Raw genomic sequence first — 19,892 nt, 5'->3', positions numbered from 1 at the left:
GGAATGGGTGGAACTCAGCGGACATGGGGTCTGGATTTTCCAAACAGAAAATCTGATAACCTTATTCCTGTTATTCCAATGTCAACAAGGCCATTAATGGTACAACATATTCAGTGCTTTCTAGTGATTCTTTTGCTTAGCAAGGAAGGTCTGGAAGGAAATGAACAGGCTAAGTTGTCAACAGAAGGAGAAAGAATCTGGAAAGCAGAAACCATACAGGGAGCCAGAAAGGTGGAAGGATGGAGATAGCGGTGGCGCAGTAAGAGTGCCCCCTGTGCCCTCTTCTCTGCCCCTACACCACATGTCTTCCCTTACCCCATATCTTTTTTAATCTTCGTCAGCGTGAGCAGCTTTTCTGGCCTGCTACTTGCACTGGCGTTGGCTTTCCCTCTGATGTCACTTCCTGGCCCCATGACCCAGAAGTGATTTCAGAGGGGAGCCAGGCTGGCGCAAGCAGCAGGCCAGAGAATTTGCTCATGCTGGTGAAGATTTAAATAAGTACAAAGAGGGTAGAAGGGAAGGTACGAGCATGGCGTGGGGGGAGGCAAATGCCAGCAGCCCAACCAAGATGGCGCCTGGTGCAGTCCACACCATTCCTGCTGTTTGTTAACATATTTATCAGTGATCTAGAGATGGGAATAATTTGTGAGATAATTAACCCCCCTCCCCCCCCCTTTTATGAAGCCACATCAGAGTTGCAGGCTGCGATTAAAAACCCTAAAGTGGCTTCATAAAGCTGGGGGGAGGGTGAATTTGCTGATGACACAAAGTTGTTCAAAGTTGTTAAATCGCAAGAGGATTGTGAAAAATTGCACGTATAGTTCAGGTTCCTCTTTCCCACATGCATTTCTTTGCACTTGCTTACATTAAACATCATCTGCCATTTTGACACTCAAGTCTCTTAATCTCTCAAGGTCCTTTTGCAATTTTTCATAATCCTCTTGCAATTTAACAAATTTGAATTACTTGGTGTCATCAGCAAATTTAATTATCTCATTAGTTATTCCCATCTCTAGATCATTGATAAATATGTTAAAAAGCAGCGGTCCTAACACAGACCCCTGGGAAACCCCCACTATTTACCTTCTCAATTGAGAATATTGATCATTTAAACCTACTCTCTGTTTTCTGTCTTTTAACCAGGCAACTGGGCAAAATGGTGGAAACAATTATAAAAATAATTGTGGAACACATAGACAAACATGATTTAAAGAGATGGAGTCAGCATGGGTTCAGCCGAGGGAGATCTTGCCTCACCAATTTGCTTGACTTCTTTGAAGGTGTGAATAAACATGTGGATAAAGGTGAGCCGATTGATATAGTGAATCTAGATTTTCAGAAAGCTTTTGACAAAGTTCCTCATGAAAGGCTCCTGAGAAAAGTAAAGTCATGGGATAGGTGGCAAAGCGGTAAAGACCCTCCTCTTCAACTAAAATTCAACCACATGCTACGCCTTACCCCCCTTAAGTCCCCCTCCCCTCTACCCTCGCTTCTCCATTCGAAACGTCTATTTAAATTGCTGTACAGTCCCATTTTTAACCTGCACTTAAATTATTGTGTAGTCCTTGTATTTAAACTACTGTATAGTCTTTGTATTGCCCAAATGTACTCCACTGTGAATGTTTGCTTGTAGACCGTTCTGAGCTACTGGGAGGACGGGATAAAAATCTAAATAAATAAATAAATAATAAATTAGGAACTGGTTATAGAACAGAAAACAGAAGGTAGGGTTAAATGGTCATTTTTCTCAATGGAGGAAAGTAAACAGTGGAGTGCCGCAGGGGTCTGTACTGGGACCAGTGCTATTTAACTTATTTATAAATGATCTGGAAATTGGAACGATGAGTGAGGTGATTAAATTTGCAATGACAATAAACTGTAAGTTGTTAAAACTCATGCAGATTGTGAAAAATTGCAGGCAGACCTTAGGAAATTGGAAGACTGGGCATCCAAGTGGCAGATGAAATTTAATATGGACAAATGCAAAGTGATGCACATTGGGAAGAATAACCCAAATCAGTTAGAACATAAGATTTGCCGCTGCTGGATCAGACCAGTGGTCCATCGTGCCCAGCAGTCCGCTCATGCAGTGGCCCTTAGGTCAAAGACCAGTACCCTAATTGATTCTAGCCTTACCTGCATATATTCTGGTCCAGCAGGAACTTATCTAACCTTTTCTGGAATCCCTGATGCATCCCGAATGCTAGGGTCCACCTTCGGGGTTAGCGCCCAAGAAAAGGACTTGGGTGTTTGCGGCCAAAAAAGCAAACAAGATGCTAGGAATTATTAAAAAAGAGATGGTTAACAAGACTAAGAATGTATAGGTCATTGGTGAGGCTGCACTTCGAGTATTTTGTTCAGTTTTGGAGGTCGTATCTGGTGAAGGACATAAAAAGACTTGAAGCGGTCCAGAGGAAGACTACGAAAATGGTAAGGGGTTTGAACCAAAAGAATTATGAGAAGAGACTGGAAGGCCTAAATATGTATACTCTGGAGGAGGGACAGGGGAGATATGATACAAACGTTTAAAAATGTGAAAGGTATTAATATAGAACCAAATCTTTTCTATAGAAGAGAAAATGTAAAACTAGAGGGCATAATTTGAGGTTGAAAGGAGGAAGACTCGGGAGCAATGTTAGGAAATTCTTTTTCACGGAGAGGGTGGTAGGTGCCTAGAATGCTCTTCCGAGGGAAGTGGTGGTGAGGAAAATGGTGATGGAATTCAAAATAGTGTGGGATAAACATAGAGGATCTCTAATTAGAAAATGAAGAATGCAAATTAAAGAGCCAAGGCCGGTACTGGACAGACTTCCACGGTCTGTGTCCCATATGTGATGATTTGTTGTAGGACTGGGCTTGGGAAGGCATCAATGGGAACTCCACTAACTTGGAACATGACAATGTTACTGTCCAGACTTTATGTTAGATATCCTGCAAACAGGATGGTTGGATAGGCTGGAGTGAGCTTGGATGGCAACCTCAGCATTTGGAACCTAGGACAATACTAGGGGACTTTACAGTCTATGACCTAAAAATATCAAAGAAGAGACAAGTTAATTTAATCATGTATTTTTAATGGGTATACCTAATGGGCAGACTGGATGGACTGTTCAGATCTTTATCTGCCATCATTTACTATGTTACTATAATACCTCTATATCGCTCCATGGTGTGACCTCGCTTGGAGTATTGCGTTCAGTTCTGGTCACCTTATCTCAAGAAAGATATAGTGGCACTAGAAAAGGTTCAAAGAAGAACGATCAAGATGATAAAGGGTTTGGAACTCCTCTCGTATGAGGAAAGACTAAAACGGTTAGGGCTCTTCAGCTTGGAAAAGAGATGGCTAAGGGGAGATATGACAGAAGTCTACAAAATCCTGAGTAGGGTGGAACGGGTACAAGTGGATCGATTTTTCACTGCATCAAAAATTACAAAGACTATGGGACACTCAATGAAGTTACAGGGAAATACTTTTACAATTTTAAAATGAAGAGGAGGAAATTGCGACTGTGGCAGGATTACCCTCTTTCCCTTTTGGGGTGGGTGGCGCTTCTTAACATGATTGTAATCCCCACTTGGCTTTATACCTTTCAGGTTCTCCCCCTCTATTTGTTGGGTTGGGATGAAACTACCGCCTAGTTCGGCGATTTTTGTGGAGGGGTCGTCAAGCTCGCTTACCTTACTCCCAGGTGGCACGCCCTTCTTATAAAGGGAGATTGGGTTTACTCAACCTCCGACACCTCACTATTGGTTGCGGTATGCGCCATATCAATGATTATTTCCGGGGTACGTCTGTTTTTTCTAATACCTCCTTAGAATTAGTGCGTTTCAGTAGGAGTACTTCAGTGCTTACTTTCATTCTGTTCCTTCTACTTCTTCTTCAGATCTGTGACTTAAGATTTTTGGACTCCCTTTGCAAAAGGTGTGGAAATGGGTGTGTAAGTTTCATGGTATTAGTGCATGTGAGTCCCCCCTTTTACCTTTGTGTGGCAATAGAAATTTTACTCCAGGTATGGGAAGTTCCAGGTTCCGACAGTGGGCGGCAAGGGGGTTGTCCCTTTTATTTCATCTGGTGCAGGATGATGGTTCCATGCAGCCCTTTCACACACTATGCCAGTCTCATGGTCTAACGGCCGTAGACAGATTTGCATATATGCAGACTGCGCATTATGTAAATACTTTGAACAAGAACAACTTACAATCTGCTCGACAGGAATTACACTTTTGGCTCTCAGATGAAAGTCCCACTTAAGTTTCATCTTAGACATCTGAAGGATGCAACCCCTTTGCCGGACTATGTTCACCTCCAGGAGGTGTGGTCTCTGGATTTGAATATAGTGATTCCAGAAGACACCCTATCTGGCGCAGTGGCCCGGTTGCCGGCCTTAAGAAAATATATATACTTTTGGGAAATGCAATTTAAGTTGTTATTTCGACTTTATGTATCACCTTATAGAGCCTTTTGTGCTAAATTTCGGTCCTCAACTATGTGTGATAAATATGGTCACTTGATTGCTGCTCTGGGACATATGCTGTGGTCTTGCCCTGATGTTCAAGCCTTTTGGACACAACCTTTTACTTTTATAGGGACTCTTTGGAATGTGACTATACGACCTCAGCCTCTCCTTCTGTTTGTATTTCTCCCTCTTGCCATCCGTGGCCTGAAGGCCTTTCTGCGGTGGTCTATTTTATGTGCCCTGAAATGTATATTCCTAAAATGGCTGGACACTGATGCCCCTATAATCTGTCTGTGGAGCTCTCAAATGATTTTGTTGCTGACTTGGGAGCGCAATGAGGTGCCTGATCTTTCTACAGTACGGGGGGAGCGATTTACGGCTACCTGGGAAAGTTTTTGGAACACCTTGACTCCTGCTGCACGCAGTAGAGTTTTGAACTGCTGACTGTGTCTATAGCTATTTACCTGTGTTGTTCTTTTCCATTTTGTATTTTTGGGGACTCCAGTCTGTGGGGGGGGGAGGAGGGGGGGATTTATTGATTGGTTTGGAGCATTGTTTTCTTTGGAGCACTGCTTGTTGGGCTGAATCTTGGTACTTGTGTTTTTGTCTGTTCCAATAAAAAATTATTTACTATAAAATGAAGAGGAGGACATTTTTTTTTCCACTCAGAGAATAGTTAACCTCTGGAACGCATTGCCCGAAGTTGTGGTAAGAGCGGATAGCGTATCTGGTTTTAAGAAACATTTGGACAATTTCCTGGAGGAAAAGTCCATAGTCTGTTATTGAGAAAGACATGAGGGAAGCCTTGGATCGGTAGCATGGAATATTGCTACTCCTTGGGTTTTGGCCAGGTACTAGTGACCATTGTGTGAACGGGATACTGGGCTTGATGGACCATTGGTCTGACCCAGTAAAGCTATTCTTATGTTCTTATGTCACTATGTCCACATTACCCATCTCCTCAAGTTACTTCATTGGCTTCCTATCCATTTCCGCATACAGTTCAAACTCCTCTTACTGACCTATAAGTGTATTTGCTCCGCAGCACCTCAGTATATCTCCTCTTTCATTTCTCTCCACATCTCTCCCGGGCATTCTGCTCATTGGGCAAGTCTCTCTTATTTGTACCCTTCTCCTCTACAGCCTACTCCAAACTCTGTGCCGTCTACTTTGCTGCACCGTATGCATAGAACAAACTGCTTGACTCGGTACATCAAGCTCCATCTCTGGCAATAGTCAAATCCAGACTCTTTGAAGTTGCTTTCAATTCCAAACTCCAACCCATCTGCTAAATGTCAATATCTGTATTATCATTCCCTCTGTGATTCTCCCACCTGAGCACTGTGTATAGATGCACCTTCTTGTCGTTTGTCTATCTTGACTAGATTATAAGCTCTTTTGAGCAGAGTCTGTCTCTTCTGTGTTTTGATATACAGCGTTGCACATGTTTAATAGTGTATTAGAAATATTAATTGGTAGTATTAAGGGGCAGATGCTCAAAAGTTTACCGTGCACATAAGACTAGTTGCAGCCAGGCTAGCTTGCATTACAAGGAGCTCATTATTAAAATGAGCATGCTGTATAATGCACAGCAAGGAATGGCTACCTTTCAGCGGTCAACATTTTCTGGTAGGTCTGGAGCTGTCGGTAGCTAAGAAAGAAGCATTTTTGCTTCAATTTAGGAGCTGTTTATGTGTGTGTGTCCCATGCCTTTCAGCTGCATCCTTGAATTTAAGTGGCCACAGGCACTGGACAACATGCACACAAAACACATCAGCTGCGTCCAAAATTGCAGTGACAAAAAAAAAAAAGACTTCTGAACTACCCATAGGAAAGACTTCAGCTTTAATTGGAAGTTTTATTTTAGTTTTTGTCCTCTTCAGAGCTCCGGCGATCACATCAGCCCACTGAGCTAAGCGATCCTCCCCCTTTTACTGCCAATGCTCAACAGAAACAGCGTGCATATAATTTGCATGCTCTCGTGTGTTGAGCATCACCCAGTAAGTTCGAATCGCTCTGTCACCCAGTAGTTTCCAGGCAGTACCGGGACCTTTGTGCATCTACCTCTGGATCTCTAGTCTCCCCAGTTTGCAAGTACAGGTATTTTGGCAAAAGACACAGACTTGCTGTTTGGTGAAATAGTTGCGATTTCTTGCTGACACACTGGTTGAGATTCACTGGTCTATGATATTATGAATACATGGCATCAAACCTGCAATGCCTGATGCTTCACAATACAGAGACCTTTGCTACAATTAAAACCAAATGGAATTATGCTTGTTCTAAAGAGAGCCATTTGCATGCTCATGTCCCTGTTGGCAATCAGGACAAATACTCCTGGTCAGGTCAACCCAGAATACCAACCAAAGACATTCTGGTGGTCACGTTAGTCACAACATCCAGGTTGCAGGCTGAGGTTAGAGATTTTTTTTCTGATTCATCACACCTGATAAACATCATTGGAACACACCAGTACCAGCACTGCATGCAACTGCAGCCTGTAGTTCCAGTCCCCAGGAAGAAGAGTTTTGCTTCACTGCCCCAGGTATAAGCAAAATTCTGCAGCCACTCCCATGGGGGTACAAATAGGTGATACTTATTTTTGCGTGTCTCAGGGTACAGACTTTACAGTGTGTACTGTGTGTGTCCCAATATTTCATTCTTGCATTTAAAGAGCTTTATCTTCTGTTCTCTTTCTTTTTTCAGTTAAAACAACTGAAGACAATTCATCCTTATTTTTATAAGAGCCAATCTGCTATTTTAGTGCAAGCTTTGATCATTTCTCACTTGGATTACGCTAATGCATTACACTCTATCATATGTTTATTATGTCTTTTCCCACCAAGTTCCCCATACGGATATGTATGAATTTGCAAGTGGGGAAAACCCACAAGTGTGCACTTTTTCAGCTTGCAGTTTTCTATGAGAGTCTCTTACAACAGTAAGCAATCTCCAGGAAGTAGACAGGAAACTCCTGCACAAAGAGCAACATTACCAACCCGGGCTATAGAAAGGCAGTAGTGATACAGTGGGTTCAAGAAGTTGAATGCATCATAGCCACTGATGAGGTTTCAGCAGCCATGTAGAAACATTCTGTTACACAAAATAAGCTGTTTATAGCATTGCATTATAGAGCATCTATACAGAAAATATACAGGATTCAACAGTCACCTCAGCTGGTTAATCTTAGGCAAGACCTTAACCACATGAAGCACTCACCGGAACTTCCCTGTCCGAACTAGCAGCGCTCCAATACCACACTGCTGGGCACCTCCTACATCATTCACGATATCATCTCCAATCATCAGTGCCTGAGAAATATATGATGAATAATTGCTGAAGTTCCTCCTATTCTTCTGGCTGCAAAAGCCCCTAACAGATAAATAAATCTTATCTATAGAGAATCCAGCATTGGCAAAGCTTGCGAAAGTGAGGACTGCATATCAGCTTATGTATCATATTCAAAACTCCTAAAACCTCATGTGTCACACTATGGACCGGCAGTTGAAGAACATTGGGCTAAGTTGTGCCCATCTCCACCCAATCTCGGCCCCAGACCCCGCCCCCATAATAGTACTAATTGTAACACCATTTTTTCCATTCATTTTTCATATATACACATACACAATATAATCGTATTAACAACAAAATTAAAATACTCAAAGCACACTGTCTGCTTTTCAACATTCATTCCTATCAGAAAACAGATAACTCCATGCAAATGCAGGACCAAAAACTAAGAATTGCCGCTGCTGGGTTAGACCAGTGGTCCATCGTACCCAGCAGTTCGCTCCCGCGGCGGCCCCTAAATCAAAGACCAGTGTCCTAACTGAGACCAGCCCTACCTGGCACATTCAGATTCAGCAGGAACTTGTCTAACTTTGTCTTGAATCCCTGGAGGGTGTTTCCCCCTATAACAGCCTCCAGAAGAGCATTCTAGTTTTCCACCACTCTCTGGGTGAAGAAGAACTTCCTTATGTTTGTACAGATCTATCCCCTTTCAACTTCAGAGTGCGCCCTCGAGTTCTCCCTACCTTGGAGAGGGTGAACAACCTGTCTTTATTTACTAAGTCTATTCCCTTCCGTATCTTGAGTGTTTCAATCATGTCCCCTCTCAGTCTCCTCTTTTCAAGGGAGAAAAGACCCAGTTTCTCTAATATCTTGCTGTACGGCAACTCCTCCAGTCCCTTAACCATTTTAGTCGCTCTTCTCTGGACTCTTTCGAGTAGTACCGTGTCCTTCTTCATGTATGGTGACCAGTGCTGGCCGCAGTATTCCAGGTGAGGGCGTACCATGGCCGGGTACAGCGGCATGATAACCTTCTCCGATCTATTCGTGATCCCCTTCTTAATTATTCCTAGTATCCTACACGCCCTTTTCGCCGCCGCCCATTGCGCGGATGGCTTCATCAACCTGTCGACCAGCACTCCCAAGTCTCTTTCCTGGGGGGTCTCTCCAAGTAATGCCCCGGACATCCTGTATTCGTGTATAAGATTTTTGTTACCGACATGCATCACCTTACACTTATCTACGTTGAACCTCATTTGCTATGTCGCGGCCCATTTCTCAAGCATATTTATGTCACATTGCAGATCTTCGCGATCTTCCTGCGTCTTCACTGCTCTGAATAATTTAGTATTGCCTGCAAATTTAATCACCTCACTCGTCGTACCAATTTCCAGATTGTTTATATATATATTGAAGAGCACGGGTCCAAGCACTGAACCCTGCGGCACTCCACTGGTGACGCTTTTCCAGTCTGAGTATTGTCCATTTACCCCCACTCTCTGTTTCCTATCCACCAGCCAGTTTTTAATCCACTTGAGTATTTCACCCTCGATTCCATGGCTCGCAATTTTTCAAAGTAGTCATTCATGCGGAACCTTGTCGAACGCCTTCTGAAAATCCAGTTATACAATGTCAACCGGGTCACCCTTGTCTATCTGCCTGCTTACTCCCTCAAAGAAGTGCAGCAAGTTCATCAAGCAAGATCTTCCTTTGCTGAAGCCGTGCCGGTTGGGTCCTCATCAGATTGTGTCCATCAAGATGCTCAATGATGCGGATCTTTATCAGTGCATCTACCATCTTTCCCGGTACCGAGGTCAGACTTACCAGTCTGTAGTTTCTCGGATCACCCCTCGAACCTTTCTTGAAGATCGGCGTAACATTCGCCACCTTCCAGTCTTCCAGAATCCTTCCCAGTTTGATCGACATATTGGCTATTAGTTGAAGCAGTTCAGCTATAATCCCTTTCAGTTCCTTGATTACCCTTGGATGGATGCCATCCAGACCCAGGTATTTATCATTTTTAAGCCTATCAATTTGCTTGCATATTTCTTCTAAACTGACCATCAACCCTGTCAGTTTCCCGTCTTCGTTTCCCGCTTATAGCCTGTCGGCTTCTGTTATGTTGTGTATATCCTTTTCGGTACACACAGATGCAAAAAATGTGTTTGGTTTGTGAGCGATGGCTTTGTCCTCCTTTAGCACTCCCTTTATTCCATGGTCATCCGCTTCCTTCGAAAGAACAGCTTGAAGTTTTTCAACTCCTTGGCTATTTTTTCCTCATAGTCTCTTTTGGCCCCAACTATTCCGAAAGCACCTGAAAACCAGTCTTTTCACAAAAACGTAACGCTCTCCTCCCCCCCCCCCCCTATACTCAATCCACGAAACTCAAATGTGCTATTCTTTTCCTTTATTAAGCTCTTGTAAACCGTGCCGAGCTCTATATTCATGGAGAGGATGCGATATATAAACTTAAGGTTTAGTTTAGCTTACCACTTATGGCCCTCTTACCACCTTATGGCACCTGTCTGTCATAGGGGAAAACACACTCCAGGGATTCAAGACAAAGTTAGACAAGTTCCTGCTGAACTGGAACGTACATAGGTAGGGCTAGTCTCAGTTAGAGTGCTGGTCTTTGACCAGAAGGCCGCTGCGTGAGCGGATTGCTGGGCACGATGGATCACTGGTCTGACCCATCAGCAGCAATTCTTATGTTCTTTGATGCTGTTTGTGCTTTTTCCAGTTTTCATCCATTTTTGACCTTTTCCATTCCTTAAACAAAGTCTTCTTGTCTCTGAACGCTTCTTTCACCATTACAGTGAGCCACGCCGGTTCTTGTTCTTTTTCCTCTTGGATCCCTTACCGATACAAGGTATATATAGATTTTGCGCCTCGGTGACTGTGTCCTTAAAAACCCCAAGATGCAAGACTCTGCAAGCAGTACAACCCCAGAGGAAAAGAAACAAATGCATTTCTTCTTGGTCAGATAGCAGATGTAAATCAGTCACTAAATAAAAAAATAAAAGCATTCCTCCTAATGTTGTTGTCTCTCTCCCTCTATGCTGTGCCACCCAGTGTTATCTTTGGGCCAGTCCACAGTGCGATCAATGCGGTGTGTTCAGACCAGCTCCCTGAGTGCTGTGTTGCACAAAGCTGTGGGCAGTGGCTCCTCACGTGCGTCCCGTGCCTCATCTGTAAGCCTTTCCTCTGATGTTGCGACGTCAGAGAGAAGGCTTCTGGTTCAGGCGCAGGACAAACGTAGGAGCCTCTGCCCATGGCTTTGTGCAGTGCAGCACTCAGGGAGCTGGCCTGAAGATACTGTGTTGATTGCACCGTGGACTGGTGGCTGAAGAACACTGTCTTCTGCCCGATGGACGTGCAGGCTCTGCGGACCAGCAGAAAATTTCTGCAGACCGGCACTGGTCCATGGACCGGCGGTTGAAGAACACTGCACTAAAGAGTGCCTAAACCACAAAGTGTATAACTCTAGTACTCGTTTTCAAGATATCCCAAACAAATATGCATGAACTTGACTTGCATACTGTTTATGCAAATCTGTCCCATGCATATTCATTAGGGACATCCCAAAAACCTATCCTCTTGGAGACCATTGAAAATGAGATGGAGGAAAGTAAACAGTGGAGTGACGCAGGGATTTGTACTGGGACCGGTGCTATTTAACTTATTTTTAAATGATCTTGAAATTGGAACGATGAGTGAGGTGATTAAATTTGCAAATGACATAAACTGTTCAAAGTTGTTAAAATCAAGTTTCAAGTTTTATTTTAATTTGATGAGTCACTTATTTAGAGTTACTAAGCGAGTTACAACAGTAATAAAAATATAAACATATATTTAGACATACCATTTAAAATGTAAAAATAATGGGTTAGACCGACAGACTTACAGACTAACCAATACACAAGGTAAGGAGGGATAGAACTACAATTCAATGCTTTAAAGTACAGAAAAGAATCATAGATGGAAAGAACATTAGGGAGGGAAAAGTAGACACCTGAAGGGAAACTAGTATAAAATTTGAACATAATTTAAAAATTAAAAGCATCTTTAAAAAGGAAACTCTTTAAGTTACTTTTAAAACGGCTAAGATCATTTTCCTCTCCTACATACTGCATGCAGATTGTGAAAAATTGCAGGCAGACCATAGGAAATTGGAAGACTGGGCTTCCAAGTGGCAGGTGAAATTTAATATGGAGAAATGCAAAGTGATGCACATTATGAAGAATGACCCAAATCACAGTTACCGGATGCTAGGGTCTACCTTGTGGGTTAGCACCCAAGAAAAGTATCTGGGTGTCATCGTAGACAATACGATGAAACCTTCTGCCCAATGTCCGGCAGCGACCAAAGAAGCAAACAAGATGCTAGGAATTTATTAACAAAGGGATGGTTAACAAGACTAAGAATGTTATAATGTCTCTCTATCACTCCATAGTGCGACCTCACCTGGATTATTGCATAAATAAGCCTGACTGCAAGGCATTACATTACAATGTGCGCATGATGACTGCAAATCCTAAATAATTAAATAATATACCATATAAACCGATATTTTGGGGCCAAAAAAATGGTCTAGCTAATGTACCTGGGGCAACTGGGGGTTTAAGTGACTTGCCCGGGGTCACAAGGAGCAGCATGGGTTTGAACCCATAACCTCAGTTGCAGTCTTGTACACTTGCCATGAGGTCATCCAGATCCTGGCCGAATAGAAGCTGTCCCTTAAAGGGCAACTTCCACAGCATCCTCTAGGCAGATACTGAATAAGCGCCAAGCTTGACGAAAACTTTTAATATGTCATATAAGGCATCACAAGTCAGAGCAGGCTTTATACTTGCAGCAATGCTATATACTTAAGACCCAAAACAAAAAAAGTCTTAAGAACTATGTCTCACAGACCTTAGCAGTGCCACTTGTATGAATCAAACTTTAAGCATACAAGCACCAAGATCGTCATCGGTCTCATATCCACAATTTTATGTTTTTTCTCCTACCAATGTTGTACAAGGGGGGCTTCTATGTTACCTGTATTAATCCTATATTTATGCTCTGTAAGTTAGATGTTCATTTTTCGACTCGTCCTTCCCACATAAATTTGCTGACAAGCACATTTAATCATATCTTTACATTAGAGAGGACATCAAAGTTACTAAAATCACAGACATAAAGTATACAGGAGAATCCCTCTGGGTGAACCTTGCCAGGGGCAACAACAAATGCCTGTATCTTGGTGTTGTGTATAGACCAGCAAGACAAAAGGACAATGTAGATCAAGAACTAATTGAAGACATTGAGACCATCACACTGCGAGGTGAGACGGTGCTGTTGGGAGATTTCAATATGCCTGATGTGAACTGGAACAAACTTTCTGCCACAACCAGTGGCAGCAAAAGGCTACTAACCTCTATGCGAAGAGCACACCTCAAACAGATGGTGTTTGAACCCACCAGGGATCAGGCGATCCTGGACCTGCTGCTCACCAACGGGGACAGTGTCACAGAGGTGTTGGTGGGAGAAGCTTTGGCCTCCAGCGACCACAATACGGTGTGGTTCCACCTAAAGAAAGGAACCACTAGGTCAAATACCTTGACTAAGGTCCTAAATTTTAAAGGAACTGACTTTCAGTGCATGGGGGACTATGTCTAAAAAGCGCTGCAAAACCATAGTACGACGGACAGTGTGGAGGCACTATGGTCTGCTCTGAAATCCACCCTGCAAGAAGCAACCAACATTTACATAAAATCTGCAAGCAAAAGGTGCAGAAAAAATAGACCACAGTGGTTCTCTGTGGAGATCTCATAGAAACATAGAAACATAGAAATAGACGGCAGATAAGGGCCACGGCCCATCAAGTCTGCCCACTCCAGTGATCCTCGCTATCTATCTTTGCGGATAGATCCCACATGTCTATCCCATCTGGCCTTAAAATCCGCCACACTGGTGGCCTCAATAACCCGAAGTGGAAGACTATTCCAGCGATCAACCACCCTTTCAGTGAAGAAGAACTTCCTAGTGTCACTGTGCAGTTTCCCGCCCCTGATTTTCCACGAATGCCCCCTTGTTGCCGCGGGACCCTTGAAGAAGATGTTTTCTTCCACCTTGATGCGGCCCGTGAGATATTTGAATGTCTCGATCATATCTCCCCTCTCTCGACGCTCCTCGAGTGAGTAGAGCTGCAAATTCCCCAACCGCTCCTCGTACGGGAGCTCCCTGAGTCCCGAGACCATCCTGGTGGCCATTCTCTGGACCGACTCCAGTCTCAGCACATCCTTGCGGTAATGCGGCCTCCAGAATTGCACACAGTACTCCAGGTGCGGTCTCACCATGGATCTATATAGTGGCATAATGACTTCAGGTTTACGGCTGATGAAACTCCTGCGTATGCAACCTATGATTTGCCTTGCTTTGGATGAAGCTTGCTCCACTTGGTTTGCCGACTTCATGTCTTCCCTGACAATCACTCCCAAGTCTCTTTCTGCTACAGTTCTTGTCAGGATCTCGCCATTTAGGGTGTAGATCTTGCATGGATCTCAGAACTAGTAAAGCAAAAGAAGAAAGCATTCATAACTTACAAGCAATCGCAAAGGCCGGAAGCTAAAGAAACCTATCTGGCAAAATCTAGAAATGTTAAGATGGCAGTCAGGGAGGCCAAACTCCGGATGGAGGAAAATATAGCAAGACAGGTTAAAAAAGGGGATAAATCCTTTTTCAAGTACGTTAGCGACAGGAAGAAGAACTCAAGCGGTATTGTGCGCCTAAAAAACCTGATGGTAACTTCGTGGACTCGGACGTAGACAAAGCAGAACTACTCAATAACTACTTTTGCTCAGTCTTCACCCACAAAGCACCAGGATCCGGATCTCAGCTACAGACAAAGGGGTGCTCGGAGGACCCATTCCGGGACTTTGCATTTACCGCGGGCAATGTCTACCACGAGCTATCAAAGCTAAAAGTGAACAAAGCTATGGGCCCAGATAATCTACACCCCAGAGTACTTCAGGAATTGAGAGATGTCCTAGCAGAACCGTTAGCTGAGCTTTTTAATCTTTCCCTAAGCAAGGGAAAAGTTCCCTTGGACTGGAAAACTGCCGTTATTCCACTCCATAAAATGGATGCAGGTCAGAGGCCGAAAATTACAGACCAGTGAGTCTCACATCAATAGTATGTAAACTTATGGAAATGTTGATCAAAAACAGATTGGACACGTTTCTGGATGACGAAAGACTAAGGGATCCCCACCAACATGGCTTTACTAAGGGGAGGTCTTTTAAATCCAATCTGATAAACTTCTTTGACTGGGTGACAAAAAAACTGGATAAGGGAGAGTCCCTGGACATCGTGTATTTAGACTTCAGTAAGGCTTTTGATAGTGTCCCACACCGGAGGTTATTGAACAAGATGAACGCGATGGGCCTTGGAGAAACACTAACAGCATGGGTAGAAGACTGGCTTAACAGCAACTTCAAAGGGTGATGGTGAACGGTACTCCCTCAAACACGTCGGAAGTGACCAGTGGAGTACCGCAGGGCTCGGTCTTGGGCCCAGTACTATTCAATATCTTTGTAAGGGATCTGCCTCAGGGACTTTGAGGCAAAATTACATTATTCGCTAATGACGCTAAACTATGCAACGTTGTGGGCAGCGCGGCAGAATCTAACGGCGCAACCAGCCCGGCACCATGGAACAGGACCTACTTTTACTAGAACAATGGTCCAGTACTTGGCAACTGAATTTTAATGCCAAAATATGTAAGGTAATGCACCTTGTTAACGGAAATCCATGCAGAACGTACCCCCTGAATGGTGAAAACCTAACAAAAACTGCAGCAGAACGGGACTTGGGAGTAATCATTCGGGATGATATGAAAGTTGCCAATCAGGTGGAGAAAGCATCAGCAAAGGCTAGACAAATGCTGGGATGCATTAGAAGAAGCTTTATCAGCTGAAAGCCTGAAGTTATACTGCCGTTATACAGATCCATGGTGAGACCTCACCTGGAGTACTGCGTTCAGTTTTGGAGGCCACATTATCAAAAGGATTTGAAAAGAATGGAGTCGATTCAGCGAATGGCCACTAGGATGGTTTCAGGACTCAAGGATCTCCCATACAAAGAACGTCTGAACAGGCTGCGTTTATATTCTCTCGAAGAGCGCAGAGAAAGGGGGGACATGATAGAAACATTCAAATACGTCACGGGCCGCATTGAGGTGGAGGAAGAAATCTTTTATCCTACGGGTCCCACGGCGACAAGAGGGCACCCGCTAAAACTCAGGGGGGGAAGATTTCATGGGGACACCAGGAAATACTTCTTCACCGAAGGGTAATTGATCGATGGAATGGTCTTCCACGTCAGGTAGTTGAGGCCAGTACCAAGCTCGACTTCAAGGGACCGTCTGGTGGGGTCGCTCCAGAGGAATGCTTAAAAGATGGATTCTCGAGGAGGGAGGGTTCTTGAGTGGGTAGACTTGTTGGGCTGTCGGCCCTTTTCTGCCGTCATACTCTCAGTGGCGTACCTAGGGTATGTGACACCCGGGGCCCATCATTTTTTGACCCCCCCCCCATGTAAAAAAATATTTTTTGTAATGACCATGAAACAGAATAAATGGTCAGAATAGAAACAGGCAGTGAAAATTTTCTTTTATTGAACCTCATATATGTAACCATTATTCCAAACATAACATAATATAAATTATGTCTGAATTGTCATGACATCAGAAGTACATATGGAGTAGTTGCAGGTGATGCTTGGGACAGTTCTGATTGTGTTAGTTCGGTTTTATGTGTTTTTTGAATAGAAGGGTTTTTATTTCTTTTTTGAAAGTTTTGTAGTCTGTGGTCGAGGTCAATAGGTTGTAGAGTTGGGGGTCAAGTGTTACAGCTCGAATGGCTAGGAGGTTGTCGAACAGTTTTTTTTCTTTTGATGTTTTTGGTTGAAGGGTGTGTGAATGGTGCGTGAGTTCTCCTATGTCTGGTTGAGGTGGATTGAATTATTTAGCTGAAGAAATTAGTTATCCCCCCCCCATTCCACACACATTAATTTTCTTCCATTTTTGTTCCCATTATAAAAAACACTGATAAGTTCCCAGAAAAAAAATACATTAAAATAAGAAGTGAAAACAAAGGCCCCTACAGATGAGAACATAACATAAGAATAGCCTAACTGGGTCAGACCAATGGTCCATCATGCCCAGTAGCCCATTCTCATGGTAGCCAATCCAGGTCACTAATACCTGGTCAAAACCCAAAGAGTAGCAACATTCCATGCTACCGATCCAGGGCAAGCAGACACATCCCCCATGTCTTAATAACAGACTAATTGTAACTCTATCCTTCCCCCCCTTTCCCCCCCCTTCTTCACATAAGTTCATGTAATCCTTTTTTCTTCCTCTCTACCTACTATTTTAAGTTCTTGTAAACCGTGTCGAGCTCCATACTCATGGAGATGATGCGGTATATAAACTTAAGGTTTAGATTAGATTAGATTAGACTATGGACTTTTCCTCCAGGAATTTGTTCAAATCTTTCTTAAAACCAGCTACACTATCTGCTTTTACCATAACTTTTGGCCACTTCATTTTTAAGTTTAGATCTTTCCTTCCAAACAGAGACCTTGCTAGATGTCAAATACAGCACAAGGTAACTTCACATGGACTTAGCTGTGCAGGAAATGTGAATCTCCTCATACATCTACCATATAGTGCAAAAATGTGCAAAGGTCTGTTTTTTTGTTTTTTTTCGATAACTACATAGCCTAATGCCACACAAGCAGCGCTGTTACAAACATAATCTGTAGGTCAATGCTAAGGTTAACAAAGTTTCCTTCCTTGGACCAGAAGGAGATACTGACAAACCACTGGAAGAGATCCGAAAACAACTACCCAGGAACAACTCCCAAAGACCCACTCAGTGTGTGAACCAGTTGAGTGGAGTGGACTAACTAGGGGGTAGAAATGGGCCCGGAGTTTGCTCAGCAGAATTTCCCAGACCACCTCTTCCTCTCAACACATTGACACGCTGCTGCTGCTGCCGCCACCACCACTAGGAACACCTCACCGGGTAGGCCAGCAATGCTATAAACTTTATAAAACACATTATTATATTTTCTTATAAAGCACATATTTTAACTGAACTCTCTGACATCCTCAGCCTTTCCATTCACAAAAATAGAAGGAAGAAAAGTTCCCATTTCCTGCTGTCTCATGTCCCCGGCCTATACAATATTTTTCTTTTGCAGACCCTTCAAAAGTCTGACCAAATCCTCATTTCACTTGCATTATAAAGTACTGAGGATGCCATCTCTCCCCAATCCCAGGTCCTAAAGTCTAAGACAGTAGCGCAAACTAGTGCTGCCAGATTCAGGAAAAAAAAATTTCGATTCGATTCAGCCTATTGAATTGGTTTATCGATTCGATTTTCCTGCCCATTTGGGTGTTTTTTTCAAACATCCTGGTGGGTTTATTTTATAGCTTTTTCACCCCCCTTTGGCTTCTCCTAACCATATTGGCGTTGTGGTGTAAATAAAATAAAGATGTCAGAGGAGGGGCGGGACCGCGGTGGAGGAAACAGAGCCGAAGCAGTGCAAAGATCGCTGGCATTGCGATCTTGCTGCAGGCTGTTTCCCCAGGTAAATGGTGCGAGGAGGCCAGGGGGGTGGGGAGGGAATTCAAACGCGACACCCGGACGTCGGGGGCTGAACTGGATGCAGGGGGGGGAACCGGATTGAGAGCACCCCCTCAGGACTTGCACCCGGGGCAGATCGCCCCCCCCCCTTGGTACGCCACTGCATACTCTATGTTTCTATACTGTTTAGTAGACATTTTCATGAAAGAGGGTATCAAAGAAAAGCTGTTCGTAAAGCATACCTGTGTGCCAAGTTTGCCCAAAGACCTCTATTGTTACAAGAGAAGAATATAGAAACACAATATGATTGCTTTATCTGTGTTCTCCCGTTTATGCCGTTAAGTACTGCTTTTTTTGCTACAATAAAACATCATTGGCCCATATTGCAGCTTAGCTCTCAATTCCAAGCAAATCCTATTCCATCATATAAGAGGGGTCGGATGATGGGCATAGAGAGAGTAGAGAGGGACAGATTATTCAAACTTTCAAAAAATAAAAGAACAAGAGAGCATTCGGAAAAGTTGAAAGGGGACAGATTCAAAACGAATGCTAGGAAGTTCTTCTTTACCCAACGTGTGGTGGACACCTGGAATGCGCTTCCAAAGGGCGTAATAGGGCAGAGAACAGTACTGGGGTTCAAGAAAGGATTGGACAATTTCCTGCTGGAAAAGGGGATAGAGGGGTATAGATAGAGGATTACTGCACAGGTCCTGGACCTGTTGGGCCGCTGTGTGAGCGGACTGCTGAGCACGATAGACCTCAGGTCTGACCCAGCAGAGGCATTGCTTATGTTCTTATGTTATATTCTTACCCATCGATTTGAAATTAAATATCTTAATGGCGGTATTATGTTTAATCATTCCGCCTGTGGACAATGTCAATGGTGCGATCAAACTTTAGCGGGACCTGGATGGAAACACCCTGATACTGATAAAATATATCATGCTACCTCTAACACCTCCTGCTGTAGTGCTTTAGTGATATATATGATTAAATGCCCTTGTCAGCTAATTTATGTGGGAAGGACGAGTCGGAAAATGAACATCCAACTTACAGAGCATAAATCTAGAATTAAGACGGGTAATATAGAAGCCCCCCCTTGCACAACATTGGTGGAAGAAAAAACATAAAATTGTGGATTTGAAATGGAGGATCATATACCAGATTCATGTTGGGTGGGAGGGTGGAAACTATAAAGAGAGACTGAACTTTAAAGAACAAAAATGGATTTATGTTTTAAATTCAGTTAAACCAATGGGGTTAAATGCTGAAATCGAATGGATGACATTGATTTAATAAAGGGAAGTGTGTCAGCTGATAAGTCGGTCAGGGGGCTGGGTTACGTTAAGAGTGATGTCATCACGTTAAAAGACTGTGGGTATATAATGAAAGAACGCTGCGGTCATGTTTCCTTGTTAAAACCGACGAACACAGGAAGCACGAGTCTGTTGACTTAAGGGAACTTTTCTAATAAAATTACTTAGTAAAAATACTTAAAATATTATAAACTTGC

General features: G+C 43.3%; 1 protein-coding gene across 3 annotated transcripts in view; it reads right to left on the bottom strand.

The window, feature by feature from the left end:
- LHPP (phospholysine phosphohistidine inorganic pyrophosphate phosphatase) overlaps window positions 1-19,892 on the bottom strand; it is a 124,420-nt gene that overhangs the window by 40,776 nt on the left and 63,752 nt on the right. For 2 of the 3 annotated variants that reach the window (XM_033940482.1, XM_033940481.1), the window contains one exon: window positions 7,677-7,768. The exons of the other annotated variant lie outside the window; for it this stretch is intronic. In XM_033940482.1, the coding sequence (XP_033796373.1) occupies window positions 7,677-7,768 (92 nt within the window). The remainder of the gene's footprint in view (window positions 1-7,676; window positions 7,769-19,892) is intronic. 3 annotated transcript variants of the gene reach the window in all.

The sequence above is a fragment of the Geotrypetes seraphini genome, chromosome 4, assembly GCF_902459505.1.
Source record: "Geotrypetes seraphini chromosome 4, aGeoSer1.1, whole genome shotgun sequence".
In the NCBI taxonomy this organism is placed as follows: Eukaryota; Metazoa; Chordata; class Amphibia; order Gymnophiona; family Dermophiidae; genus Geotrypetes; species Geotrypetes seraphini.
The sequence above is the reverse complement of the archived record's forward strand: the minus strand, read 5'-3'. Positions and strand labels throughout refer to the sequence as shown.